General features: G+C 45.8%; 2 protein-coding genes across 3 annotated transcripts; one reads left to right on the forward strand and one right to left on the reverse strand.

Annotated features, from left to right (window-relative positions):
- Positions 1 to 523: 523 nt before the first annotated feature.
- ISCU (iron-sulfur cluster assembly enzyme) lies at positions 524 to 6,786 on the reverse strand. 2 transcript variants are annotated; one of them, XM_083408030.1, is made up of 6 exons: positions 6,693 to 6,786; positions 4,982 to 5,172; positions 3,047 to 3,160; positions 2,786 to 2,896; positions 2,111 to 2,189; positions 524 to 1,357 (listed from the first exon to the last, which is right to left on the reverse strand). In XM_083408030.1, the coding sequence occupies exons 2-6, from the start codon at positions 5,078 to 5,080 to the stop codon at positions 1,260 to 1,262; spliced, it is 501 nt and encodes a 166-aa protein (XP_083264156.1). In that variant the 5' UTR covers positions 5,081 to 5,172; positions 6,693 to 6,786; the 3' UTR covers positions 524 to 1,259. The 2 variants fall into 2 exon arrangements, with proteins under 2 accessions (XP_083264156.1, XP_083264155.1); XM_083408029.1 differs by lacking the exon at positions 6,693 to 6,786 and adding an exon at positions 6,376 to 6,448.
- Positions 6,529 to 26,447, forward strand: SART3 (spliceosome associated factor 3, U4/U6 recycling protein). The gene is made up of 19 exons (XM_083407548.1): positions 6,529 to 7,109; positions 8,295 to 8,421; positions 8,870 to 8,974; positions 9,758 to 9,942; positions 10,859 to 10,964; positions 11,465 to 11,589; positions 14,013 to 14,168; positions 15,178 to 15,316; positions 15,867 to 15,974; positions 16,180 to 16,257; positions 16,790 to 16,848; positions 16,999 to 17,108; positions 17,938 to 18,050; positions 18,780 to 18,856; positions 19,324 to 19,504; positions 21,490 to 21,956; positions 24,386 to 24,538; positions 24,719 to 24,900; positions 25,396 to 26,447. The coding sequence occupies exons 1-19, from the start codon at positions 6,654 to 6,656 to the stop codon at positions 25,574 to 25,576; spliced, it is 3,108 nt and encodes a 1,035-aa protein (XP_083263674.1). The 5' UTR covers positions 6,529 to 6,653; the 3' UTR covers positions 25,577 to 26,447.
- The last annotated feature ends 1,542 nt before the right edge of the window (positions 26,448 to 27,989 follow it).

Here is a 27,989-nt window from a genome sequence, read left to right on the forward strand (position 1 = left end):
TTGGTGAAGGACTTTTTGCCTTTCTTACTGAGAACTGAGCTATCTTGTCCTTCTAAGCAATGCAGTTCTCTAATGGGGCTGACTGCTTTTCAAGGCTGTTTCAAAGAGCACAGGGCTGGCATTTTCCAAAGATGATGAGCAAATCTCCTGAGTGTCGGTTGCTGGGGAGCAAGAGGACTGTGGCCTACATGCCCTACTTTTAGAAGGGCCATACAAGCAATCGCGAGCAAAATGTCACTGTGTATTCTCTCCCAAAAGGAGCGACCCTACAGGGTCCCAGCCAGCCGTTCCCACCAAGGAAGGCACCACAGTCTTCCCTCCCCCCTCAGTTTGTTTTCTCTCTTCCCACTGTCTCTCTATGTTGCATCCTCCACAGCCCCCTCCCTTGCCACCCCAAGCAGGCTGAGACCTCTCTCTTATTTCTCTGTGGTCTGGCTGAATACTGTTGTGTCAAATAAGGCATTTATACGAATTCCTCTTCTAAATTCAGCCTGAAATTTGCTAGGAAGAAACACACAATTCATTGAGCCAGAGCACAGCATATATTATCTCTATTTATTTCTATATAGCATACACTGTACATAAAATAAATCTGAAACTTGTGCATAAACTGTCTGATCACACAATCCTTTTCTTTAAAACCCAAAACTGGGGAATAAGGATAGGAACATGGTTGTTTCTGCCTTAATCTGCTGTTGGGGTAAATTCCCTCCCTCCCGGCTAGAAGAACATGCTGCTGGCGACGGGAAGGGAGATTCTTGCTGCCTCATCTGCGGAAACAGGAGAGCAACTTCTACCCTCTTTAGTCCCCAAAGATATCTAGAGTGTGCTCAATTTCCCTTCCTGTGGGGAGAGTTACAGGTCCCTGACTGTTCTCTCGTACCAGGCAGCTTTGCCCGAAGCGGAGATGGGGCTGCTCCTTGCAACAGCAGGCCATGCCCTAGCAAACACGTAGGCAATTGCCTCCTACACACTGAAAGCTGGAACGATTACTTATAGCAAAATTCTCACACTGAAATCACAAGAAGGTTCTTCTCTTTCCTCGCACATGTGGAAGGAAAACAGAAAAGCTGGTAGCAAAGATGATCAAGGCGACTGCCCTGAGGTGGTTCCAATGCAGCCTGACATTGTGCATGCTTCCAAAATGCACTAAGGTGATTTGTTGGCTCCTTGCTGTAATTGCCCTGCTAAATTACAATTGGAATGACAAGGTTGTCGCAGGACAGGCCTCCAGGCCTTTTGACACGCAGCACCTCCTTCTAGGCCACGCTTGCATTTTTTCCTGGCTCACTGCTCTTCGGCCCCTGCTTCAACTTGTAATCTGCTAAGGCAGCCCTGATGGCATCTTCTGCCAGCACTAAGGGAGGAAGAACACAAGTGAAATATTACACTGGTTTAACAGCGGAAGTCGAATAAGCAAAATATTTTCAATCCTGAGTGCCAAGGACTCTGGGAGAAGAGCCATGCTTCTGGCTCTCTCCTGCAACTCAGCAGGCCAATTCACAACCTTGGCAGTAAACCCCCACATTCACCTTGTGGTGACCTTTAGGCATTTCTAAAGTGAAGGAGAGATTTCCTATGTGCCAAGATTTCTGAGTTTTGAGGGGTGTTCTTAGGCCAGTTTATGACTTAGCATGGGCACAGCACTTGTGCACAAATCAGTTCACTTGCCTTCTCAGCATTCTTTACAACAGCCCCATAAAGATAAGCCAATAGTGTCTCAACCCTGACTCCCTTTTCAACAGCCTTCCACTGAGTTTAACGGCAGGAACTATAATAGGAACTTCCCGGTTCAGTCTGTCACAATGCTAGCTCCAGAACCAATTTCCAGCCTCCCAAGGTTGGAGAACTTGTAGCTGTACAGATGTTGTTGGATTACAACTCTCCTTAGCACCAATCAGAGAAAGGCATATGCCCTTATATTCTAGCTCTTCACTTTCTCTAAGAACATACCAACTACATAGAAGGCATCGCTGTAAAAGAACTTCACTTACATTCACCTTTCTTGTTCATGATTGACTATTTGCATTTGGGGCCTTGTGGTGCTTCTTTCCAACAACTTGTCTGCAAAGAGTTTCAATGGTAACAAAGGACAAAAAAGGTTACTTACTGGAGCAGTGCAGTTTTACTGGAGGAAGGCAGAGCTCTTTAGCAATGTCTGTGTTTTTGATCTTCAAGGCTTCATCAACCTGAAACATACAAAAATTACTACTTAGCCTTCCATTTCATACCATGGACTTAGGCACACAGGACTACTACCTTGCACTACCAGACTTCAGGTCTATCGAGCTCAGTATTGTTTAGAAGAACTGGCAGTGGTTCTTTCAGAGAAGGTATCTTCCCAGTCCTACCTGGAGAAGCTGAGGATTGAACATAATACTTTCTGAACACAAAACAGGTGCGTAAGCTACAGCTTTTCCATAGCAACTGCTGCTAACTCTGCTCCACAGACACAATTTCATTTTCTATTGCCAGCTTACTACCCCTCTGCTGGAGGCAGTATGCTTCTGAAATTCAGCTGCTGACTGAAACTGGTAGGAAGGGTGCTGCTGCAATCATATCCTGTCTGCAGGCTTCACAGAATCATCTGGCTGATCACTGAGAACAGGATGCTGGACTAAAAGGACTTTTGGTCTGATCCAGCTGCAGGCCTCCACAATTGACTTCCACATTATTAGACTCTTAGGATGATGCATGCAAAATCTACCGTAAGGGATGGTAATGCAGCATGAAAGGTTTTTTCCCAAACAAGGCCAAGGTATATATTGACAGGCATCAGACTTACCGTCTTGCCCTTCACCCATTCAGTAGCCAAGGAACTCGAAGCGATTGCTGACCCACAGCCAAACGTCTTGAACCTGGCATCTGTTATCTTTCCATTTTCATCTACTTCAACCTGAGGACATTTTCATGAGAGTGACTAAGCATTGCATTGAAACAAAAGAGGCACTTCTCTTGCTCACAATCACAGAGAATAGAGGGTGAGAGATTGGAAGAGGCTTTACTGTCTCACAGCCTTTGGTGCCTCAAGGCAGCACTAACTTACTTGCAGCTTCATGACGTCTCCACAGGCTGGTGCTCCCACAAGGCCAGTCCCAACATTCTTTGCACTCTTATCCAGGGAACCAACATTTCGTGGGTTCTCATAGTGATCAACAACCTGGAATTCAAAAGCAAAGGTTTGATGTGCATCTTCAGGGGACAAAGGTGAATCCTTGAACGAGATAATCACCCTGGACCCTTCCAACTCTGCAATTCTATGATTAGGGCTATTCATGTATCGTTTAATGGAGTCGCAAAGTCTCTGACTGCCACCTACTGGAGACATTTCTTGACTGAGCCCTAGACATCAGCGGTGTCTATCTTTGGATTTTCTGCATCATCACACAGGTGGCTGGACAAGGCAGCCTACAGGGACCCTTCCAATTGTTTGATTTCTGCCACTCAGTCCAGCACAACTTAAAGAGATCCCCAAGAAATGACTAAAACTTATCCCAGTCTCATAAAATATCTGTCAAGGGGAGGGGCCCTGTCTGCAATGCCCTGTGTACACAACCTTGTAGTCAAAGTGCTCCTCCACATTATGGGCAGGAGAAACAAACAGTGTGGCCCTTCGAACACAGCAGGGAATATACTGGTACACAGTATCTAGCCAATACTAATACCAGTTCTAAAAGGGACGCGGGTGGCGCTGTGGGTTAAACCACAGAGCCTAGGGCTTGCAGATCAGAAGGTTGGCAGTTCGAATACCCGTGATGGGTTGCTCGGTCCCTGCTCCTGCCAACCTAGCAGTTTGAAAGCACGTCAAAGTGCAAGTAGATAAATAGGTACCTCTCTGGTGGCAAGGTAAAGGGTGTTTCCGTGTGCTGCTCTGGTTCGCCAGAAGCGGCTTAGTCATGCTGGCCACATGACCCGGAAGCTGTACACCGGCTCCCTCGGCCAATAAAGCGAGATGAGCGCCGCAACCCCAGAGTCGGTCACGACTGGACCTAATGGTCAGGGGTCCCTTTACCTTTAATACCAGTTCTAAGCCAGGTGTCTGCAAACCCCCACCACTGTGCGCCGTTTCCTGCCTTCTCCTTCTGTGCCTCCTTTTGGTATACCACCCTTCATATGCCAGCTCTCTGACTATGTTAGCCCTGTTCCTTCTGCATCCTTCCTCCTTCCCTCCGTGAATCACACCAACTCCCACAGCTTATGATTACCGTTAATCATTCCTAGAGCACATGGATTTCACTAAGCATTGTACACAAGAGCAAGGCAGTCCCTGCCTGCAGGCTAACAGTCTAGAAGCCATGATACAAAATGGAAAAGGGATGTAAAAAAGGGCAACCTCAGTCCCCAACTTCTCTATCTACCCTGCCCCACTGCAAGGCCTTTCCCCATGCCTCCCTCTGACCACCAGCTATTTGTTAAAGATCACCACTCAATTTATTTATTTTTTTTTAAAAATGAAGTGTCCTCATTATTTATACTAATTAACTCCTCCCAGGCATCTATTCTGTTTGAAGCCCACCAAACTGTCCCCTCCCCAAATCTGTGCAGGCTTCCCTTCTCACCCTCTTTCTGGTGTTCCACTCAGTTTCCAGCCATCCCCTCTCCAACCCCTCTCCACATACCCCCCAACACCCCTTATGACCCCCATACCTGCGCAGCATTCCCTTACACTCCCTTGTGATATCCCCCATAATCCAGCTACCCGTTTAGAATGACAGCCGCTGCCTTATAGAATCACGGAGCTGCAGAGCGGAAGGGGCCCTCCAAGGGTCCTCGAGTCCGTCCTCCTGCGATGCAGGCGTGACGGCTGAGGAATCGCTGACAGGGGGCCGCCTGGCCTCTGCTTCTCAAAACCCTCCAGGGAAGGAGGGTCCGCCACCTTCTGAGGGACCCCCCCCGAAAACCCCTGTTCTGCTGGGTTCCCCCCTCTCGCCCGCCTTTCCCCTCAAAGCCCCCCTTGAGTGAGCCAGCCCCCGTCCCCTACCTTCTCGTGGTATCCCGCGGCGAGGGGAGCCTGGGCCGGCCCAGGTCTCAGGAGAGCCGCCGCCGCCCGCTGCGCAACACTCGCCCTCAGGGCCGCCATCTTGTCTGCTGGAGGAGGACTGCGACGCAGGAGACAAGGACGGCGCGAGATTGTGACGCCACGCCTGCAGCGCCGGGTGAGGCCACAGCGCCCTGCGGAGGGCAAAACGAAAGGGGCGTCATTAGCCACGCCTCCGGGAGGAATAAACTTAACCCGCCCGGGGAGGGAATTAGTCTGGATGTTACTGTCATGATTGTTATTTGTCATGATAACTATCGTTATTATTATTATTATTGCAAGTTTTGATTTGTTGCTTTGTCTCCAGTCCTAATTGCACTTGGGCGCGAATCCTGCTGAATTCAGTGTGATTTACTTCTGAGTAGACATTATGTACATACATACATAATTCTATTTGAATTCCATCTTTCTAGGGTTCAAACCATGCTCCATGCGGCTTACAACATGAAAAAGCACAATTCCAACGTAACAACAGTAGTCATAAATAATAAATATAACAAAAAACACATCACCAAGCATAATCAGAGTACTGTAACATCTGAAATGAAATACAAAAGATTACAGTCAATAACTGTAACAAGCCACCCACCTCCCAACAAAACCTCTTAAAGAATTCCCAAGCCCGAGGCTCTTCAGCGCCACAGCTTTTGGCAGGCCCTCACCCTCCCAGGCCTCGTGCGGGGAAAGCCGGCATCATTTGTACGCCGCCGCCGCTGCCGCCACCGAATGCGTTTTAGCTTTGGGGTGCAAAGGAGCTATGCTTTTTTCTTCTTCTTTGTTGCCTTTTATTTATTAGGACTGTTTCTATCCCACTTTTCATGTCAGCATCACAAGGCAGGGGACACAAAAACACATTAAACGACATTGAAACTTACAGAAAAAATAGTAGTCAGGCCAAAACCGATATTTGCTGACCATAATTACTGTACTTAATTATTGAGAGCATAAATGTATAGCAGTCACGAGAGAATGCCGTCAGTGTTGGCATCCGCTTTGATTTTACAGTTTTATATGTATTTTTACACTAATTGTTTTATTTATTGAATATTTTATTGGGAAGTATGCAAATAAGGGGAGTAAATAAATGATTTATTATTTGAAGCAGGTATGCGTGTGCGGAGGAATACTTTGATTTATGGCCTGACAAGACTCTGGAGAGGACCGACCTTTTATGCGTGGCTCTTGGGCCCCCACCACCCAACCAGGGGCTCTGGAGCAAATTTAATGCTGCTTTAAGAGCAGATGCCTCCCCCCCCCCCCCCTCAGCGTCCCTGCTCCGGCAAATGGGTTGGCCTATTTTGAAAGTTACAAAGGTAAAGCAACTTCTGATCCTCCACTCAGCGACGAAGCTCCTTCGGGGGCCACTCTACGGAAAAGGCGGGATATCAGTGTCATAACACACACACAACCCCCCCCCCCCCAATACACGAGACACAACCAAACAGGAAGGTCTCCTGCGCAAGCTCCTTTCTAGCCAACGGAACCAGAGCAGCGACGCGCTGACACACTCAACATGGCGGCCCCGGCCTGCCTTTCCCGGAGCGATGCAGAGGGTCCTTCTGACCTTTCTTGAGGCGACTACGGCGCGCCGAGATTTTGGGAAAGCCCGACATTTATGCTCCTTCGAAAAGAACCAAATGGCGATGCCCTTCACCTGCCGGGGACGCTTCCTGCCCAGCAGCCCTTCTTTAGAGCTCTGCGGGACCGACACCCCCCCGCCTTGTTTGTACCAGACGCCTTCGGAGCAGCAGCTGCCTCTATTTTTCAGTCAGGCGTTAGAACAGGGCAGCCCAGAAGCGCGGCGGGCGAAAAGGCTGTCGGGAGGGGGCCTTTCCTTGAGTGGGAGAGAAGCGCGCGGCGACGGCGGCGGAACAAGATGGCGGCCGTTGGCGGAGCCGCTGAGGAGGAGATGCGGGAGGCGCGGGCCTCGGAAGATGAAGGCGGGAAGGAAGGCGACGGCGAAGAGGAAGAAGCGGATGGGGAGTCCGAGTCCGAGGAGTCCTCCGGGGAAGGCGAGGATGAGGACGCGGAGAAGGAGAACGAGGCCGAGATCCAGCGCCTGGAGGAGCAGGTGAGGGCCGCGCGGGGCGGGGCTGCGGCGGAGAAGGCCACGCCCCCGCCCGAAGCGAAGACGGGGCCGGGGGGGGTGGAGGAGGGTCGCTTTGGGTTGATGACACGGGGGTCTCTCTCTTCCTGCCTGAGCCTGGACATCCTCCCCTCCCCTCGCCGTGTGCTTGGGGAGGAGGGGGCTGTGGCGCTCTCGGGGGTGTAGCTGGCAGCACCGAGCTGCCTGATGCCGAGGCAGGTGGTTTTGTTCGTTATCTTGCTGCCTTTATATCGCACCTTTTCCTTCCTCATTTTTCATTGTTATAAGTTACTCACTTTTATGCCACCCTTCATCCGAAGATCACAGAGCGGTTCGCTTCATAGAAACACAAAGATATGTAATAGTAACAAGCAGACGTCCCCCCCCCCCCATAGATTCATTAATTAAAGAAAGGCCTGGGAGAGGAGGAATGTTTTTGCTCAGCACCTAAAGATACGCAACAAAGGCGCCAGGTGAGCCTCCCTGCGGAGAGTGTTCCACAAGCAGGGAGCCACCCCAGAAAGGGCCCATTCCCGTGTTGCCACCCTCCAGGCCTCTCGTGGAGGGGGCACGCGAAGAAGGGCCTCCGGTGATGCTTCTGGGGTCCGGGTCAGTTCACATGGGGAGAGGTGAGGTAGGTTGGGCTGAAAGTGAGTGAGGCCTAATTAACTCATGCGCAAGAAGTCTTTCCCAGCCCTGCCTGGAGGAAGCAGGGGTTGCACCTGGGACCTTCTACATGCAAACCTGGTGTTCTACTACTGCCCTCCAATGTAGGCAGATCCCCTGTGTCTGTACAGAGAGGGATCTCCCTGAGGTTCTTTTTGAGACCAAGTTTTCAGCAAACCATGCCTGACTTTTTGGGGAAGGGAGGCCAGCTCTGAGTGATGACATGTACAGAGATGTAGCGGAAGCCATCATAACTAGACAGTGGTGTGCATAGATTTCAGGTTCCTGGTCTATGAGCTGGAGCTGCAACTTAGTGTGCTGTGAAGAAATATCAGGGACTTGAGCATGACCTGAGAGAACGGATGCATAGATTCCCCCTAAAATGATTGCTTGTGGTGCCTTGTTAAGTCAAGAACACACCCAAGAAAAAAGCCCATGAGGCTTGACTGCTACCTGTTCTTCCACTAAAAGCTTACAAATAAAACTGTTTTTGTTGTCTTTAAGCTATCCATCAATGTATTTGATTACAATTGTCATCTGGATCTCATAAAATTGCTGCACCAGGAAGGCGAATTAGTCAAACTCCGAAGAGCCCGTCAGAAGATGAGTGAACTCTTTCCCCTTACAGAAGGTAGGCTGTTTTTATAGCTTGATTTGCCATAACCTTATGCAATTTATTTTATTTATCATTACATTTACATCCCACATTTTCTCCAGAGAGCTCAAGGGGGCATGCACACTTCTCTCCCTCTCCATTTTATCATCACAAAAACCCTGTGAAGTAGGTTAGGCTGACAGACAGTGACTGGCACAAAAGTCACAAAGTGAGCTTCATGGCTGAGCAGGGATTTGAACCCTGGTCTCCCTGGTTCTGGTTCAGCACTCTAACCACTACTCTGCACTGGCTCCTCTCCACGATGTGGTGCTGGCTTTAAAAGGGAGTTAGCCTTGTCTCCTATGGATTGCATATCAAAGGATACTAGTCATAACGGTTATGTGCTACCTCCAAGTTGAAAGGCTGTATGCCTGCTGTGCTCGTGTTCTGTTGATATGAATGTACATATCCCTGTATACTGCAGAAATCTGGCTAGACTGGCTGAAGGATGAGATTCGGATGGCTTCAGAAAACTCGGAGAGAGACAAGATCTATGATCTCTTTGAGAGAGCTGTGAAAGACTACATCTGTAAGTTTTCACCTTAAAAAAAATCTAACACCACAAAACGTTGACATGTTCCTAAGCCAAAACAGCCTAAACAAGCCACCTAAACTGCAGGATGCTAAATTTTAAGCCAGGCAAGTGTAAACTGAAGGCTGATTGTCCGACTCTTTAACTATTCCTGGCAGTTTGGCTTGCAAAGTTCTGGGTTCCAAATATTTGCTGTTTATTTGTGTTCTGTACCATGTTGGAAAACATGGTACATGGAAAGAATAATTGGAATGGGGAGAGAATGAATTCAGGTAGCTCTCGGAGAAGAGCTGAGGGCTAGGCAAAAGTGAGGTCCATTTAGGCTGGTTTGTCGTCTTCTGCCTTTGCTCTCCCAATACAGAGATAATTTAGACCCAGGATCCCTGTCCATTGGCCATGCTACCTGGGGCTCATGGGAATTTGGTGTCCTGCAACATCTGGAGGGCTAGCAGTTCCTGATCTCTGGCTAACTTCCCAAGGCTCCCTTACACATGAGTACAAATGTTGACTGTTGCATTTGCTTTTATCCATGTGTATGCTTGAGCAGTGAAATCTATAAGTTCATCTTTAAAAGAATTGTTTCCACACTCTTCACATAAAATTTACTAGGGTGGCTTACACATAATTCAACAGCAAAAAATACAGTACAGAAGTCAGTAATGAAAAAGAGCGGGTAGAACCCAGTTAAAACTGATCACAGTTAAAAGATCTTAAAAGCTTCACCTTTGGAATAAATCGTTTGCAGACCTGAGTGGGCAGCATTCTGGTGCTTTTTTATAGGTCCGGAAATATGGCTGGAATATGCCCAGTACTCGATTGGAGGCATTGGCCAGGAGGGAGGCATTGATAAAGTTCGTTCAATCTTTGAAAGGGCGCTAACGGCTGTTGGACTTCACATGACGAAAGGAGCTGCCATCTGGGAGGCATATCGGGAGTTTGAAAATGCCATCCTGGAAACAGTGCAGGTAAAGGACCACTGTAGTCTATGCATTGATAACCTTGAGGCTGATTTACCGCCATGTGCTCTATGCAGGGCTCCCCTTGGGCCTGGTTTGGAAGCTCCAGCTGGTGCAGAATGCTGCAGCCAGATTGCTGATGGAGCAACATTGCTCTGGCTGCCATTGAGCCAGATTCAAGGTCCTTGTATTAATTTACAAATTCCTGAACAACTTGAGTCCAGGGTATGTCTGGGATCTTCTGAACCTTTATACAGTATCACAGTTGGATTACTGCGATAGTCTGCAGGAGCGTCATTGGCCCAATCTTGTTGAACACTCTGCCAGTAGAGATTCAGGAGATCCCTTCTGTGCCAACTTTTTATGTCCAAGCTTATGCAGGGAGTTAAGAATACATAATTTGCTTTATGAGCTTAAGTTTTGAGCTTAAGTTTTGATGTGTTTCTAATCTAATATATATAACATGCTGATTTTTTTAATGGTAAAGCAGTATACAAATACCTTGCTTTGCTACCCTTAATTTGTACTTGTGCGGATGGCAAATCTACCAAGAAGGGGCTGTATTCTGTTGAGGTGAAAGGATGACTTATTGACTCTCTGGGGAAGTGGGATTTCCTGGTTCCCTGCAAACTCTTTTTGAATAATTGGCCACTAAGAAGTGCAGTGGGGTGGGGGTCAGTAGCCTTCTGAGGGGAGCCTTCATCTGGGGAGGAAGGCCTGTTTTCTGTCCCTATTCCAAGCCGGGGGTGATGGTGCAACTTAGGGGGCCCTATCAGCAGCCCTTGATGCTTGGGACTTCATTTTGTGTATGTGCACATTTGTTTCTGATGAGGCTGGTGGGCTCCTAGAGGCCTTCCACTCCTTGCTGCATCTCATAGCCTTGTCTGATGTTCACCAATTGTTTTCTCCCTCTCTCCTTGGGCAGCCGGCAGCCGGCAGCGTTCCATCTGCTGAGCAGCAGGAGACAGTCAGCGCACAGCTTGGAAGGATTCATGTGCTCTTTAGGCGCCAGCTGGGGATCCCACTTCTTGGTAAGAACCTGTGAGCTTTAGTGGCTCCAGTCTGGTGGAACTGCATCTCCTTGGGGGGTGTGCAGTGTGCACCCCGAGACAAATCTACTGTGATTCTGATCTGGGTGCAAAGCTCTGGGTGCCTTCTCCATTTGAACTTGTGGGGGACTGCAGGCATTCCTTTTGGCAGCGGCACAGAAAGGACTCCTGCCATCAATAAGGTGTATTGCCCAGAGAGCCTTTGAACACAACTTTCTCTTCGGAATGTTTTTTTTTAAATGGATCTTGGGGATTTAAGCAGGGAATTGAAGGGGGAGGGGGGAAACAGGTAACTTCCAATGTGGCACGTGTTTTTTAAGAAGAATAACTTTTGCTATTGGTTTCCTGTGGCAGAGAAATAAGTCTCAAGTTGGTTGCAATATAATTTTTCATCCTCATGAAAAGAAACTCATTTCAAATGCTGAGAGCCATGCTAAGCAGGTAGGAAATATTCTGAAATGGTTTTTGTTACTTATGCCAAGATATGGAGGCTACATATGCAGAGTATGAAGAGTGGTCTGAGGAGCCAGTCCCTGAAGCCGTGATCAGAAACTACAAGAAGGCTTTGCAGCAGATGGCTAAATGTAAACCGTACGAAGAGGCCCTGGTAAGGTGCTTCCTTGCTGGGTGGAATGGGGCTGCTCTTTACCAGCAGTGGAAATCATAGAAATGCAGAGCTGGACAGGATCCAAACAGGTCCCGTCCAACTCTACACCTCTTGCAGTGTAAACTTATTTACAGCAAACTTGTATTAGACAAAATCTCTGATGTCACTGAAGCTCAAATACAGTGTGTGTTTTATCTGGCCTCTGATAATGAATTTTTCTCTCTCACATACAGTCACTGGAAAAGGAAAGTGCACCCTCTTTGAATTCTGTGATTTTACATATGAAGACATAGTAACAATCATCTGTTCCTTAGCAGGTCTTAAAATGAGGTAAATACAACTTCAGATGAGCAACAACACGTGACATGTTATATATCATGTCATGATTTATTTGAAGCCAAAATGGAAAAGCCATATGTGAAAAACTAAGTACACCTTAGGACTCAATAGCTTGTAGAACCACCTTTAGCAGTAATAACATGAAATTAATGTTTTCTGTAGGACTTTTCCCGTCTCTCACGTCATTGTGGAGGAATTTTGGCCCATTCTTCTTTACAACTTTGCTTCAGTTCATTGAGGTTTGCTTGCATTTGTTTATGCACAGCTCTCTTAAGATCCCGCACAGCATTTCAGTTGGGTTGAGGTCTGGATTTTGACTGGGCCATTGCAACACCTTGATTCTGTTCTTTTTAGTCATTCTGTTGTAGATTTCCTGGTGTGCTTGGGATCCTTGTCCTGTTGCATGACCAAGCTTCAGCTGTCGGGCAGAGGGCCACACGTTTAATTATAGAATACTTTGAAATACAGAGGAGTTCATGGTTCACTCAATGACTGCAAGGTTCCCAGGTCCTGTGGCTGCAAAACAAGCCCAAATCATCACCCCTCCACCACCGTGCTTGACAATTGGTATGAGGCTCTTGTGCTGACATGCTGTGTTTGGTTTTTGCTAAACGTGGCACTGTGCATTATGGCCAAACATCTCCACTTTGGTCTCGTCTGTGCAAAGAACATTTTCCCTGAAGTCTTGAGGTTTGTTCAGATGCAACTTTTCAAATCAAACCCATGCTGCCATGTTCTTTTTAGAGAGACAAATATTTCTCCTGGAAACGGTTCCAAACAGACCATACTTGTTCAGTTGTATTGTCATGAACTTGAGATTTAACATGCTAACTGAGGCTTGTAGAGCCTAAGATGTAACTCTTGGGTTTTTCTCAATTTCTCAGAGCATTGCACGATCTGACCTTGGGTGAATTTACTGGGATGTCCATTCCTGAGAAGATTGGCAACTGTCTTGAATGTTTTCCACTTTTGAATAATCTTTCTCACTGTAGAATGATGGACTTTACATTGGTTTAAGGTGGCCTTAGAACCCTTCCCTGTTTCATGGGCAGCAGCACTTGCTTCTCTTAGAGCATTGCGTCCTCTTTCCTCCTTGGCATTGAAAACACACCTGAATGCTCCAGACCAGCAAACAGCTAAAACTTTGGATCTTATAGAGGTGGGCACACTTGCCGATGATCAGTTAAGCAAGGGCATTTGATTAGCAGCCCCTGTCTGCTACTTAGGCTTTTAATTCCCATAGAAGCAGTAAGGGTGTACTTAGTTTTTCATACATGATTTCTCCATCTTGGCTTTATTTTTGTTAAATAAATCGTGACACGGTGTAATATGTCATGTGTTGTTGCTCATCTGAGGTTGTGTTTTCCTGATGTTAAGACCTACTAAGGAACAAATGATTGCTATTATGTCCAGATTTGTAAAACCACAGAATTCATTATGTTTTATTGTAATTTATATTCAGTGTTAGCCGCCCTGAGCCCGGCTCTGGCTGGGGTATAAATAAAATTTATTATTATTATTATTTTACTATTTTATTTTACTATTTTATTATTCAAAATAATAAAAAGTGTTCATTCCAGGATGGTATCCAGCTATTTTCCAATACAATATCCAGCTGCTCCTCATTCTGCTAGGCAATGTTTTCCTGACCTTCAACCCCAGACATCCAAAGTTAAATGGGGCTCTCTAGTCAAACTAAATGTCAAACATAGTCTTCCTCCAGTCCAGTATATCAACTTAACAAAACAAAACAAAACAAAAAACATCCAACATTAGGATAAAAATCCATAGTTGTATATACTTGTTGTATATTCATTAATTCATTTCTTAGTGTGCTGATGATTTTATTTCTGTGAACTACATTTGTAATGCACTTTGCTATGAGACTTATTGGTAGAAAATGCTGAACACATGTAAATAAATCAAGTCCTTTCTCCACCGGCTGTTCCTATTTTATTTCTAAGCCTGACAGGGAAAAAGGTGAGGTATAAATAAATATATGCTGCTGCTGCTGCTACTACTAATGATAATTTCCTAACATCCTGAAATGGTTCCCTTCCTCCCCCCACCCCCTTTAATTTCAGCTAGTAGCTGAGACTCCAAAGCTGGCAGAATACCAAGCCTATATAGAGTTTGAGACGAAGGCTGGAGACCCGGCTCGCATTCAGCTGACCTATGAGCGTGCCCTGGCGGAGAACTGCCTTGTGCCAGACCTCTGGGCTCGTTACACGCAGTATCTGGTAAGGAGCCCTGAGAGAGTTTCTCCGAGCCTCCTGAGAGGCACCTTTCTTGTAGTCTAAGGCCATTAGTTTTAACCAGAGCTGTGTTGCTTGCTATAAGAAATTTAAAATGCTTCTCCAAAGTGATCCAGACCCCAAGAATGTGCAGTGCAGGTTTGCATGATTGCTCTTGACTCTGTATAGTTTATTCTGATTTTGCTCATTGTGGGGAGGGGGCTTCTGAATCACAGGCTTCTTATTTTAGCTTCTTCTTTGGCTTAATGTGGTTTTAGCAGATGTCACCTGCTTTCAAGTGTATCTTCTCCATGTGGCCTAGAATCTTGAGCAGAGACCTTCACAAAGCAGAAGTTCAAAACAGATTGGGAAACATATGTCCTTGAGAGATTAACAAATAAACTAAGTGTGAACAGAGATGGCTTTACTCTGGTGTGGTTTAATTCAGTAACATATGCTAGTATTCTAGGAAACAAACAATCCCTCCCATCAGTATTTTGTTCCATTTGGTTTATCTAAATTTAAATTTAAACATAAATTATTATCCTCACTTTGAACACCCCTTCCACATTTATCACCAGCACTTTATATTGTTTAATTGGTAACATAAGAGGAAAAATCATTATTACACTCTCTCTTAATCTGAGCACAACCACAAGGGCTCCTGATTAGGCTTTTAGTTATGTGATGTTGAATGATATGTGTTAACTCAGTTCTATCCTATTTCCCCTTTGTTTTGGTTTAAACCAATTTGCAAATTAAAAACTTACACATTAATAATTAATAATGAATCATATGCTGTAGATATTATTGCAAATTTATGCCACTATTTTTGTGATACACAAACGACACGAGAAGGCTGTTTATTTTATATCCTTTATTATTTCTATGATCCTTGTTTATAAAACCCAATAAGTTATTCATAAAGCAGAAAGTGACACCCAGAGGCCATGCTCTGTGCGCCTGTGGAACCGAGCACACACACACTAACTTTGGCATCGGCTTTGTCTTGCAGGACAGGCAGCTGAAAGTGAAGGAGCTGGTGCTTTCCGCCCATGAGCGAGCCGTCAGGAATTGCCCGTGGACTGTCAAGCTGTGGAACCAGTACCTCCTGGCCATGGAGAGGCATCATGTTGAGCATGAGCTGATTTCAGGTAAAGAAGCACTCAATTTAATGGAACACAGACTTATGTTACTACCTTACACTGGGTGTTATACAAGCAGTGACGATGGTTCACACAAGGCCTCCGTCCGTTTTGTCTTGGCTGTGGCGCTTCCTTTGATGCTGAATGGCCCTGGCAGAAGGGCTCAATTGGTAGTGCATCTTCTCTTCAGGGAGAAGGTCCCTGGCTGCCTCTCCAGGCAAGGCTGCCTGAAGCGCTGGAGAGCCACTGCCAGTTAGTGTGGGCCAGTGGACTGACTCCGTCTGGCAGTTTCCTGTAGCCAGCCCACACCCTCCCTGCCATTGGGAGAATGGAAGGCTCTGCGGGAAGTCTTAAGCTTGGTCACTCCCAAATCCAGGAGCTGAACTCCAAATGTCATCCTGCTACCAATGGGGGGATAGAGTTGGAAGGGACCCAAAGGGTCAATCAGTTCAGCCCCCTGCAATGCAGAAATTAAAGCTAAAGAATTGACCAGGAAGGGTGGGGTGGGCAGATCACAAAAGCCCCATTCATGCCGCTTGCTTTTCTTTCTTGTGTTTAGAGAACTTTGAAAAGGCTTTGAACGCTGGCTTCATTCAAGCTACGGACTATGTGGAAATCTGGCAGGCGTACTTGGATTACCTGAGGAGAAGGGTGGATTTTACTCAAGGTAAAACTTAATACGGTGTTGGAGAATCTTCTAATAGTCACTTGGGCAATTGCTGTATTTCTAGACTTAGTTCTTACAGCCAGTCAGTGAGGTAGCCATCCTGTCTCCGGTCTCTGCCACTTTAGTATAGAAACAGCTCAGCAGAAAGCTCTTAAGAGCATTTTGGTCTCTGAATGGTGCTCTTCTTTCACTTGGTCTTTTTCAGACTCCAGTAAAGAGCTGGAAGAACTTCGGTCTGCATTTGCCCATGCAATAGAATACTTAAAGCAAGAAGTGGAAGAACGTATGTTGGGGCTTCTATTTTTAAAAAGGATATGTATATTTTGGGGTTATGAATGCATACAGCACTGAAAGCTTCTGATGCAATTTGTGACCCCTGCTTCCTTGCCCAAGCCCTTACAGACCCTCTTGGGTGCCGTACTCATCGGATGGGGCCCTCCTGATGGTTCCACCTCCCTCGGAAGTTCAAGTGGTGGTGGCCCAGGAAAGGGCCTTTTCTGTGGCAGCCCCTAATCTGTGGCATTCCATCCTCACTGAGGTGCATCTGGTAGTTTCACTATACAGCTTCCAGAAAATGGTGAAGACGCACCTCTTTACCCTGGCTTTTGACACTTGAGATGTATGCTTTCAGGACCCACCCTATTCTTGTGAATGTAAGATGTGTTAACAATTCCAAATTACCTGCTGGTGATAGGTGGGCAATAAATTTTATAATAATAATAATACACAATACCTTTCCTTATCAGAGCTTTATTTGCCACTTCCTATGCTGTTCCAATCTTATAAGAATCATACTTTCCCTACTTTGCCCACAGGGTTTAGTGAGAGTGGGGATCCTTCATGCACCGTAATGCAGACCTGGGCGAGGATTGAGGTAACCTTGGCTCATTCCACCATGGTGTATGTATTGCTCTGCTTTTGGGGTTGGGGGTTGTGAGTCTAAAAGGATGTGCTATTCTTATCAGAGCTTTAAAATGCTGCCTTTTCTTTGGATGTTGGGCATCCTCTTGTTTCTCCTTGTTAGGCTCGCCTCTGTAACAACATGCAGAAGGCACGAGAACTCTGGGACAGCATCATGACCAAGGGCAATGCCAAGTATGCCAACATGTGGCTGGAGTACTACAACCTGGAACGGTAAGAGATTTGGCAGCTGCCTTCCTGGGATGCTTCAGCTCTAGCCCTGGACCTCTTTTACGGCTTCCCAGGTTCCTGTTCAGAAACCCTACAGTTAAGAAAACAATCATTCAGATCTCTTGCCAGGGTTTTCTCTTTGGCAGCCTTCCCTAACCCTCAAGATTTGTTTGTTTATATCTTTATTTCATAAAATTTGTATACTGCTTGACTGTAAAAACAAACACCCTCAAAGCAGTTTACAAAAAGATAAAGCAATAAAATCAAGGAAAAAACTACAGCCATACATTCAGGGGTTAAAATACTAAAACAGATTAAAATTATGTCTACTTTCCAAGCATCTGGGTACATTTGTTTAAACAATGTTCTTAGCAGGCACCAAAAAGAGTACAGTGAAGTCACCTGCTTGATATCCATATCAAGGAGTTCCAAAGTGCAGTTGCTGCCACACTATAATGTTAGACCATGAGGCCAATAATCGCTGGCATTGGCTGGATCTGACACGAGTCGGAGTCCAGAAGGATCTGGCGGGAACCAGGTTGGGGAGGACCTGAATATCGTATTCCCTTTGTGTGGGGTCAAAGCACTTTTGGATTTTAAGCCGTGTCCGGAGCTCTCCCAAGTGTTCTTGCACGGGTTCACTTTGTTCCCAGTGTGCCTTTCTGGCCTTTGGGCCTCTCCCAGGTTGAAAGCTTGGCTCCAACATGAGTCCACAGGCTGCAGTTAGTGAAATTATTTGGACGCCACTCATGAAGCATAAATGTGCTACAAGAACAAACAGGCTGTGCTTGATGTTTGCAGCTGCCAAACCCTTCTTTCCCTCCGATTCCAGGGCACATGGCGACACCCAGCACTGCAGGAAGGCCTTACACCGGGCTGTGCAATGCACAAACGACTACCCAGAGCATGTCTGTGAGGTGCTGCTTATGCTGGAGAGAATTGAAGGTCAGCTGCTTTTGTGAAGCTATTGTGTGTATTGCGTTTGTAGTGGCTAAAACCCTGATTGGCTGAACTGCTGTGGTGTCACAGAATGTTCTGAAAGCTGTTCACTAGGGAAGCAAGGGGGCTTCGGTCCTGGCTTCCTCTTTCTCTTGGTGTGATTTGTATGTTGTTTTCTTGTCAGGAGCCCTTCATTAGAAAATAAACTAGACCCTGCAGCAAAAAATGATTTTCTCCACTAGTTTTCCATGTTCTCCCTCCCAGTGGTCAATATTTTGTGCCTGTTGATGCCCTTTTCTTATGCGTGAGTGTTGCTGTTTTGGCTACATAAGCTTGAGAAGACTACTTTTATTTATTTATTCAGGTTATTTATTTATTCAGGTCATTCAGGCATGCCTCACAAAGTGGTTCACATAAAATAATTACAACAATAAACATCACTTTTTTAGCTGTTTACCTTCCTGCCACAGCCGTGCCTAATTATCTACTTGCACTGGTGTGCTTTTGAACTGCTAGGTGGGCAGGAGCTGGGACCGAAAAAAGGGAGCTCACCCCGTCGTGGGGATTTGAACCACCGACCTTCTGATCAGCAAGCCCAAGAGGCTCAGTGCTTTAGACCATGTGCTATCTGCGTCCCTTGGATATTGCATATTGGCAATATATACCCAGTTCTGAAGGAGGCGTATGCAGAATTGGCAGATGGTTAAAAAAATCAAATCCTTCTCTTTCTCTCAGGCACTTTGGAAGACTGGGATGCAGCTGTTCAGAAGACAGAAAACCGGCTTGCTCGAGTCAATGAGCAGAGAGTTAAGGTCAGGATACGTGCATCTTTTTAAATCTCCTATTGTAGCTTTTCCCAACCTGGTTCCTTCCAGGTCTTTTGGACTATGAATACAATCGGCCCCATCCTGCACCTGGTTGGGAAGTCTTCCTTATTCAAACATAGTGCTCCTTCCTTCCTTTTTAAAGACATATTTTTAATTGCAGACCCTGCAAACTAAGCAAAACTTTCACTAAACCTTGGGTGGGATGAGGTCTCCTGTGGTTCAGGTAGCGACAGGGTTTTCTATTATTTATTCATTTTATTTTATTAATTTACAGTATATACTTGTCTTTATCCATCATTATTGTCCAGCAGCTCCTTGGATTAGTTCAGTTGGGTGGGAAGGAACCTGGATCTGAAGGTGCAAGGCCTGGGGGTTCCTCTGCTTCGTAGGGCACCGGAGTCTGTTAGGAGGCCTCAGTTGAACTTTTTGCACACCATTGCATCTGTTTGTAGGTTGCTGAGAAGGAGGCTGTCCTGGCGAAACAGGAGGCACAGCGAGCCGAGCAGCAGAAGCCATCGCGGGCAGAGAAGAAGAGGGCTGCCAAAAAGTCCAGGAAGCTGAAAACTGGAGAGAAGCGCAAGGCCGACAGTGATGATGGCGAATGGGGGCGGGAGGAGGAGGAGGAGGAGGAAGGTACTGGCTCCACCTGTTTTTATTTATTTCAAAAATGTATGCACTGCAATGCATTTTATGTGGGGCTTCCCTCGCGGTTGATCCAGAAGCTGCAGTTAGTGCCTTCCCCTATATGTGCCCACTCAATCGCTTTGGTTGGCGGAACTGGCACTGTTAGCGGTGCCACCGAATTACCCCTTCAGCATTTGTAAGAAACTTCTGGTGTGGCAGCACCTGCACTTGGCTTCTCCCTGCCTGTCCCTGTCAAGCTGGCGGCTTCATGGTACGCTTTTCAGCACCTGATAAAACCATTTTAGCCTACGCAGGTGTCAGGGTGGATTTGATTTAAATCAAATCGATATAAATCACAATTTAAATCACTCAGTAAAACTTGATTTAAGTCATTTTTTTACAGAAAGACTCATTCTTGCTGGTATAATCTTAATATTTACAATCAGATGTAGGCTTCATTTTTGGAATAATAAGTTTTCAGAGTGATTTTTACAGTTGTATCAAAAATTACTGATTTGGTTATACTATTAGAAATACATAGACAGATAATTATGAAATGATTGTGAGGTTTAATAAGTTAACTTTATATTTGTATAACTTTTCTGCTGTACTTTATTGGAAGGAGAAAAATAATCATTTCCTTAATAACAATTTAAGCAATTTACCGTATTTTTTGCACCATAACACTCACTTTTTTCCTCCTAGAAAGTAAGGGGAAATGTCTGTGCGTGTTATGGAGGGAATGCCTACGGGTGGCATGCCTACCGATTTTCCTCCTCTAAAAACTACGTGTGTGCTATGGTCGGGTGCGTGTTATAGAGCAAAAAATACAGTATTTAACTAAAACAATAACATTATAGCATGCGTATTCATGTTTGTTAACTGATGTGGCATTAAACTTTCTTTTTTTTAAAAAAAAAACTTAGACTGAGTTTTAGCACACATGAAAAACTTAAAACAAATCGTTATTTCCTGATGGATAGCTTTTGGACTATAATGTAACCTAAATAGAAAACTATCTTTAGAAAGATTTTTCCTCCAAAAGCATTTTATTTTAAAAATCCAATTTAAATTTTAAAAATCTGATTTTTAAAAAATAATAATAATAAAAAGAATCATTGATTTTTATTCACCCTGGCAGGTGTTCAGAAAGCTGATACAAGTTCTAACTTGTTTTTAGTCTATTGTTATTTTAACTTTTCATATGTCTTAAATTATTGTTAATTTTTCTAAGTTACAATTTTATTGCTTTATGATTTTTGAAAACTGCTTGGAGGATTTTGGACAGTCAAGTGGTGTATAAATTTTATGAGTAAAATAATCGCACCACTTGAATGATTTTTTAAAAAATCAAAGCAGTTTACAAAAGGATAAAACAAAATTATCTGTAAAATCAAAGTTAACAATTTAAAACATTTGAGAAACCAATTAAATAGTATCCTGTGCACAGCTACTAGGGAGCCAGTGCTTTGAATTTGGTAGAACATCTGAGTAAACATAACAGATTAAAGTTAAAAAGCGACCTGCATCTTTTCCCTCTCCCCAATAAATTGTGCAGCTTTGCTCTTCTGCATGGAACGCCCTAAGCAACGACTCAGAGGCTTTCTAGCCAGTGGGAGAGACAGAACCATCCCTCTCTTCCTGGTCTTTCTGCCTGCTTCATTAGTGTTTTCAAGTAGTACCATAGTGCTGTAAATGTGTGGTGTGACTGTGGCTTCTATGTTTGCTGCCCAGTTCTCCCTTGCCTTCCTTCTGTGGACACTGGAGCGACAAGGCCAATGGCTGCCCCCTCCTGCTCCGTAACCCCTTTTTTATGTGGCTTTCATAAATTAGTTCCAGTACGTGCGGTGGGATGTGAAGCGATAGCCTCAGGTGGAACTTCTCCCTTCTCTTTCATAGCCTCTGCTTAATATTTTGTACTGCAAAAGCCTGTATGTGGCAATGGAGCCACTTCAGTTGGGAATGTCTCAGTTGTTTAATGTCTCTTTGACCAGCTGAACAGCCCAGCAAGAGGCACAAGACGGGGGGCGGTGATACTTTGGCTGAAGAGGAGGTTGAAGACATGGAGATGGAAACAGGGCTCTTCGGAAAGAACATGCCCACAAATGCAGGTTTGAGACCCAAGGAGGAGGCGGCGGCGACGGCAGCTTCCAAGTGGAAAGACACCCCCAAAACCTTTCATGACAGTGAAAAGGACAACGTCACTGTCTTCGTCAGCAACCTCTCCTACAGCATGGCAGAGCCTGAGGTGAAGCTGAAAGATCTCTTTGCAGACTGTGGGGATGTGGTGGAGGTCCGTCCCATCTTCACCAACAAAGGGGTTTTCCGGGGCTACTGTTACGTGGAATTCAAGGAAGAGAAGTCAGCACTGAAAGCCCTCAGCCTAGATCGGAAAAATGTGGAGGGGAGGCCCATGTTTGTGTCCCCGTGCGTCGATAAGAACAAGAATCCAGAGTTTAAGGTACACCCGCCTCCTTCCTTAAGCTGCTAACCCCATTGCTGGTCTCTGGGTATCGGGGTGAGGAAGTCAGGTGGGGCAAAGACCATTGTGGTGCAGCTGTGGCAGGACTGGGGAGCATGTTGCCACTCCCTGGTCATGCTGGCTCAGGTTTGTCAAGGACTGCTCCCCAAACCCTGGGTGACTTAGCTGGATCTGGTTTTCAGAGTCTACCACTCACCCTGTAAGGTATGCTGCCGCCACCCCTTCAGCCAGCCTGGGTCAGGGAGACCCCCAGACCTCACTGGACACCACTAAGGTGTCTAGAGAAGCCAGAGCTGAGGAGGAGGCTCTCTGCTCCATGAACCCCTCAGGGTCCTCAGCTGACAAGCAAGCAAGAAGTTAGGAACTGGACTTTAGTACCCCAAGGGTTCACCCACGTAGATCAACACCAATTTTAAATTTAGTAGATTTATTAAGAAATAGTAAAATAAAATGTTGTTGTTGTTTAGTAGTTTGGTCGTGTTCGACTCTTCGTGACCCCATGGACCAGAGCACACCAGGCACTCCTGTCTTCAACTGCCTCCCGCAGTTTGGTCAAATGCATGTTGGCCGCTTTGCAAACACTGTCCCACCATCTCGTCTTCTGTCGTCCCCTTCTCCTTGCGCCCTCCATCTTTCCCAACATCAGGGTCTTTTCCAGGGAGTCTTCCCTTTCTCGTGAGGTGGCCAGAGTATTGGAGCCTCAGCTTCACGATCTGTCCATCCAGTGAGCACTCAGGGCTGATTTCCTTCAGAATAGATAGGTTTGATCTTCTTGCAGTCCATGGGACTCTCAAGAGTCTCCTCCAGCACCATAATTCAAAAGCATCCATTCTTCGGCGATCAGCCTTCTTTATGGTCCAGCTCTCACTTCCATAGATTGGTACCTCGGGTTACAAATGCTTCGGGTTACAAATGTTTTGGGTTACAGACTCCGCTAACCTGGAAGTAGTACCTCAGGTTAAGAACTTTACTTCAGGATGAGAACAGAAATCGTGCTGTGGCAGCGAGAGGCCCCATTAGCTAAAGTGGTACCTCAGACTAAGAACAGTTTCAGGTTAAGAACAGACCTCAGGAACAAATTAAGTTCTTAACCAGAGGTACCACTGTACATCACTAATGGGAAAACCATAGCTTTAACTATACAGACCTTTGTTGGCAAGGTGATGTCTCTACTTTTTAAGATGCTGTCTAGGTTTGTCATTGCTTTTCTCCCAAGATGCAGGGATCTTTTAATTTCATGACTGCTGTCACGAAATAAAAGGTCGTAGCATCAAATGGGCCCAAAAGGCCCATAAATGTACACTTAGAAGTCTAATTGACAAAGCAGTTGGGAATAAAACCAGAATAAGCTAACCTATCCCAATTCTAAACCTTCTGTAGAGTATTGAATTTCAGTTGTAATTCATTGCATGGGGGCGGGGGGGAGTGACCTCGTAGGTGTTGCAAAGAGACAGGAAAGGGAAAGGGAGTGCCGCAAACATGAAAACAGGCTGGCTTTACAGTAAGAAGCATGGCAATGGGCATCTCTCTCAGGCCTGCTTTACTCAGCTCTTTGAAATGAGGGCAACCAATGTGTCCCACTGGATGTTGCTGGACGGCAGCTCCCCTCATCCCTCCCCTTTGGCCATGTTGGCCGAGAGGATGGCATTGGCTCCCTCTGCTCTAAACCCCTTTCTCTGACGTGCATGTTGTCGTCTGCTTTTCTTCTACTTGGCAGCTGCCTTCCCTTTTTGTTCTCACCATCTCCCTCCTCCCTAACTGCAGTTAGTGTGCACTAAGATGGCTCCTGCAGTGAGCCTGTCAAGAAAGGCAAGCTGGTTGCCAGACGGACACACACACAATACAGTGGTACCTCCAGTTGCGAACAGGATCCGTTCTGCGTATGTGCGCGGCGCGATTTTGCGCATGCACGAAGTGCGATTTTGCGCTACTGTGCATGTGTGAGCAGCCAAACCTGGAAGTAACCCTTTTCGGTACTTCTGGGTCGCTGCGGAATGCAACATGAAAAAACGTACCATGAAGTGGGCGTAACATGAGGTATGACTGTATATAGTTTCTCCCAAGACCGTCAGTGTACAGTTCTAGGCATTTGAATTTTAAGATCAGTAGTTGGGCAATACATAATTGGGACAAATCAAAATGCCATGAAGTGCGGTAAGCTTTTGAGTTCTTCAGCCAAGATGTAAACTTAAAAGTTCTGGAGACCTCAAAAGCTGACCACACTTCGTGGTCCCAATCAAGGTATTGCCCAGCTGTGGATGTGAGCCCCCACCCCTAAAGATCAACACAACTTCCATTTTTTGAATTTTAAGATGTGAAACTGAAATCCTGCATTTGAATAGATTGGATCTTTCTCAAACGCTGCTTGTTTTTGGAGTTTTAGAAATTCTTGTTTCTCTTCCCTCAAGGTGTTCAAGTATAGCACTGTCCTGGAGAAACACAAGCTATTTATCTCTGGATTGCCTTTTTCCTGTACTAAGGAGGAACTGGAGGAAGTGTGCAAAGCCCATGGGAGCGTGAAGGAGATCCGGCTGGTCACAACTCGTGCTGGCAAACCCAAGGTAGGCCTTGACCACCACTAGTGGCTTGAGCAGATTCCCCAAGAGAGAGACCATATTGGGGAGTGGCTTTTAAAAAGCTTGGTTGGAGAACTGTATTTGGATCATTGTCCAAGTTGCCCATTAAGAGGACCAGGAAATGCAGTGTGCTGCGTTCATAGCACATCTTCTCTTTACTGTTAGGGCCTAGCCTATGTGGAATTCGAGAATGAGATGCAGGCCTCCCAAGCAGTGCTGAAAATGGATGGCCTGACAATCAAAGATCAAATCATTAAGGTGGCAATTAGCAACCCGCCTGCCCGAAGATTCCCTGAGAAGTCTGAGGCAGCAGGGAGAGCCATGGCACCCCGGCAGATCTATGGCGCGTGAGTATATTTTGGGTGTGGTCTCCTCCTTCAGGGAGTGCAGTGTGGCTTGCACCCTGCACAGCAGCACAACATCTTCTAGGACACCTCTCTCTCTCCCAAGCCTTGTCACTTAAAAAAAAAAGAGAGACCTCTGGGCTGAAGAACACTGACTCCAATGGTGCCAATGGGTAATTCTCATAGTAGTCAAGACTTCTGTGTTGTGCAGACGTGACCAGAAAAGAAGCCTTGTGTCTCCTGAAAGCCCTTCGCAGAGAGGCTCTTACTTGGCATCAGAAACAAATAAATGATGGCATCTTTATTTTATTTTCAGGACCATGTAAAACCTTACCCAGGCACTTGGGTCTTAGCTGTGGCTTATGTCTTCTCATGGCTAGACATACAGTAGTAGTAAAAACAGTTGAATCTGCACAATGAATGCAAGGCACAGAATTTTAGCATGCAGTAAGCAAAGCCCCCAACATTTATATCTCGTTTAATCTGTTCTTTCAAAAGCCGCGGCAAAGGGAGAACCCAGCTGTCGATGGTCCCTCGTGCTCTGCAGCGCCAGAGCAACCCCATGGCCAAGGCAGAGAATGGAATGGCCCAGAACCCGGCAGCGCCATCCCTCCCCATGGCAGAGGAGCCTAAGAAGATGTCTAACGCAGACTTTGCCCGGCTGCTTCTGAACAAGTGAGCAAGTGTGGGGTGTGTGTGTTGTGTGCGCCAGTGAGAAAAACAGGCAGCTGGTGATCACCCCTCACTTCTCTGGACTTCCACACCTACCAAGCTATACAGAGCAGGGAGCTGCTGATATGGGAATGGTCTGATTTTTCTGTGAGAATCAGGTGGCAAAGATGATGTACTTTGCGGGCAGGAGGGGAAATCCTGGTTGAAATGGCTTTAAATGCTCCCTCATATTGAGGGATGTGATGAGGGATGTAAATTCACTTTAGAGGTGGCTCATGATGCTTCATGGAGCTTCTTTCTTTTTTTAAGGGAAACTTTTTGACAAATGAGAAGTTTATAATGTGAAAGCTTATGGCTCTAAGTTTATACAAGTCCTATGGCAGGCTCAGATCCAGTTTGTTGGGGCAGCTTCTCTGTCTCACCTGCAGGTACACTTTACAAACACCCAGACACCCTCAGATCTGTGGCATTACTCATCATCTCCTCCTCCTATGAAAAGTTATAAATAGCAGATGCTAGTAACTTCACCGTAATGGCCTATTTTAGTACTGGGGTGCAGGGGTAAGAATTTCTATTGACCATTTGCTCAAGTTGGTCTGCTTTTTTAAAAAATAGATGTATCTATCTAAATATTTGAGTATTTGTAAAGATGTGCCAGACCATTATTTTTCAGCTTTGACACAATACTAGAAGGATCACTTGTAAACTCGGATGTGTTGCCTCTGTGGACCATTTGGCGTTTTGTTTGCCAAAGATCTGTACTTGTCTATATCTTGTTTCTTTGTTTTTTGGCTTCAGACTTTTGTTTGGTTTTGTACACCATGTGAAGTGTAAGACTATGTTCCTACTCCAGGCTCCATTAAAGCAAGTTCTTGAAAGCTGCCTGGGGCCTCTTGCTTGTGTGGCTGTGAAGACACTGCCTTTGTGTCTTAGGCTACAGAAGACGGGCGAGAGCCCTTTCAAGCAATACAGGGGCGGCCAGTGTTGTGCCCTCCATTGACTAGGGCTGATAGATGTCCAACACTGGACAGTGCCCTGTTGACTCTACGGATTTAATGGAACTCTCCCTTAAGTGGCCTGTAAGAGCATGATGGACTTCAGTACCAGTTGAAAGAAATGGGTTACTTTGCAAAACATGCTTAACCACCTGGCAAGGAGGAATCCAGAAACACATGCTCCAAATTTTTCAATGGATATGAACCAGCCGGCTGCTATTTTACTACAGCTTCCAACTGCTGCAGTCTCTGGAATTTAGAGCATTTAGAGAGCATCAGGTTGACAAAGATGATTTAGGAAACTAATGCAACATCCGAATTTCTCCCTACCTGCTTCCTGGTAAATGGAAGTCACAGGTTTGGATTTTGTGGTAGAGTGGGATTTTGGCACTTTTAGCAAGAATGGTGAACATATTTACAGCTCTACCCCTTTGCTCTAACAATCGAGCAGTGTTATTACTACTGCTGACAGTGTTGCTTAAAAACCTTCCAACTGTTACACCGCAGTCCAAGTGCTGCAAAGGAGCATGGCACTGTCTCACTGTCTCCCCTTCCCTATCATCACAAGTGACAATGGAGGTGACTTGTTCTTAAGCAAGGCCCTCCACATTACCCGAGACCACCTGGCTGGAAGCCACAAAGTCCAAGTTACCTTCAGTAAGTCTTTATGTAACTATATGCTACTCTATGTAACCCATAACCTAACTCTAACCCCCTCTGTCCCCCACCATCATACCCTGTCAGCGCTACCTACTAGGCCCAACACTCTAGAAGCAAGAGACACAGAACATCGCAGGTGGGTTGACAAGGAAACACCATCCAAAGCAGACAAACAAAAATAGCTACCTTAAAAGCAATCACACAATGTGAGGAGGCCAGGGAACCCTGTCAAAAAAAACCCCGCATCACCTCTTACATGAGCACCATGAAACCCACACTTTCTTCCTAGAAGAGATACAGAGCCCACCTAAAGGTAGAAAACTTCTAAATGAAGCCTTCTTTAGCCAACAATGAGTGTCCCCTGGCTCAGGAAAAGCATGCGGAGGAGCCATAGTGCTCAGCAGAGACTTAAATGTTAAAGCCACAACAATACTAAAAGGCAGATTCATCTTTTCCAAGAGAACACTAGGTGGAAAAGCTAAATTGATGATTGGCTCTATATATGCGCCCAATTTCAAAACAGACTTTGTCCAGAAAACACTAAATAAATTCATCTCCAAAGGGCAAGCAATCTTGGGAGGCAACCTCAACCTAAATGTGAGAGGCACCTCCTTGAGAGACATCTGCCCCACAACCACATGGGCAACTTTCCTTCAAGGGAAACGCAAAAACAGACTCTCATAGACTACTATAAAGGCTAAAAAATGGAGGCCTGTACAATATATGGAGTGAAAAGAACCCAGGCAACACCAGCCACACATTCTC

The sequence above is a fragment of the Podarcis tiliguerta genome (assembly GCF_965153285.1).
Source record: "Podarcis tiliguerta genome assembly, chromosome: 13".
Taxonomy (NCBI): Eukaryota; Metazoa; Chordata; class Lepidosauria; order Squamata; family Lacertidae; genus Podarcis; species Podarcis tiliguerta.

Coding starts and splice junctions, on each gene's coding strand:
- SART3 (XM_083407548.1), top strand. CDS start 6,654: ATGCTCCTTCGAAAAGAACCAAATGGCGATGCCCTTCACCTGCCGGGG. Junction 15,317..15,866: donor TGAGCATGAGCTGATTTCAG/GTAAAGAAGCAC, acceptor TCTTGTGTTTAG/AGAACTTTGAAAAGGCTTTG. Junction 24,539..24,718: donor CTCGTGCTGGCAAACCCAAG/GTAGGCCTTGAC, acceptor CTTTACTGTTAG/GGCCTAGCCTATGTGGAATT.
- ISCU (XM_083408029.1), bottom strand. CDS start 6,433: ATGACACTGATATCCCGCCTTTTCCGTAGAGTGGCCCCCGAAGGAGCT. Junction 2,897..3,046: donor GAGACGTCATGAAGCTGCAA/GTAAGTTAGTGC, acceptor AAATGTCCTCAG/GTTGAAGTAGATGAAAATGG. Junction 2,190..2,785: donor AATGGGTGAAGGGCAAGACG/GTAAGTCTGATG, acceptor TGTATGTTTCAG/GTTGATGAAGCCTTGAAGAT.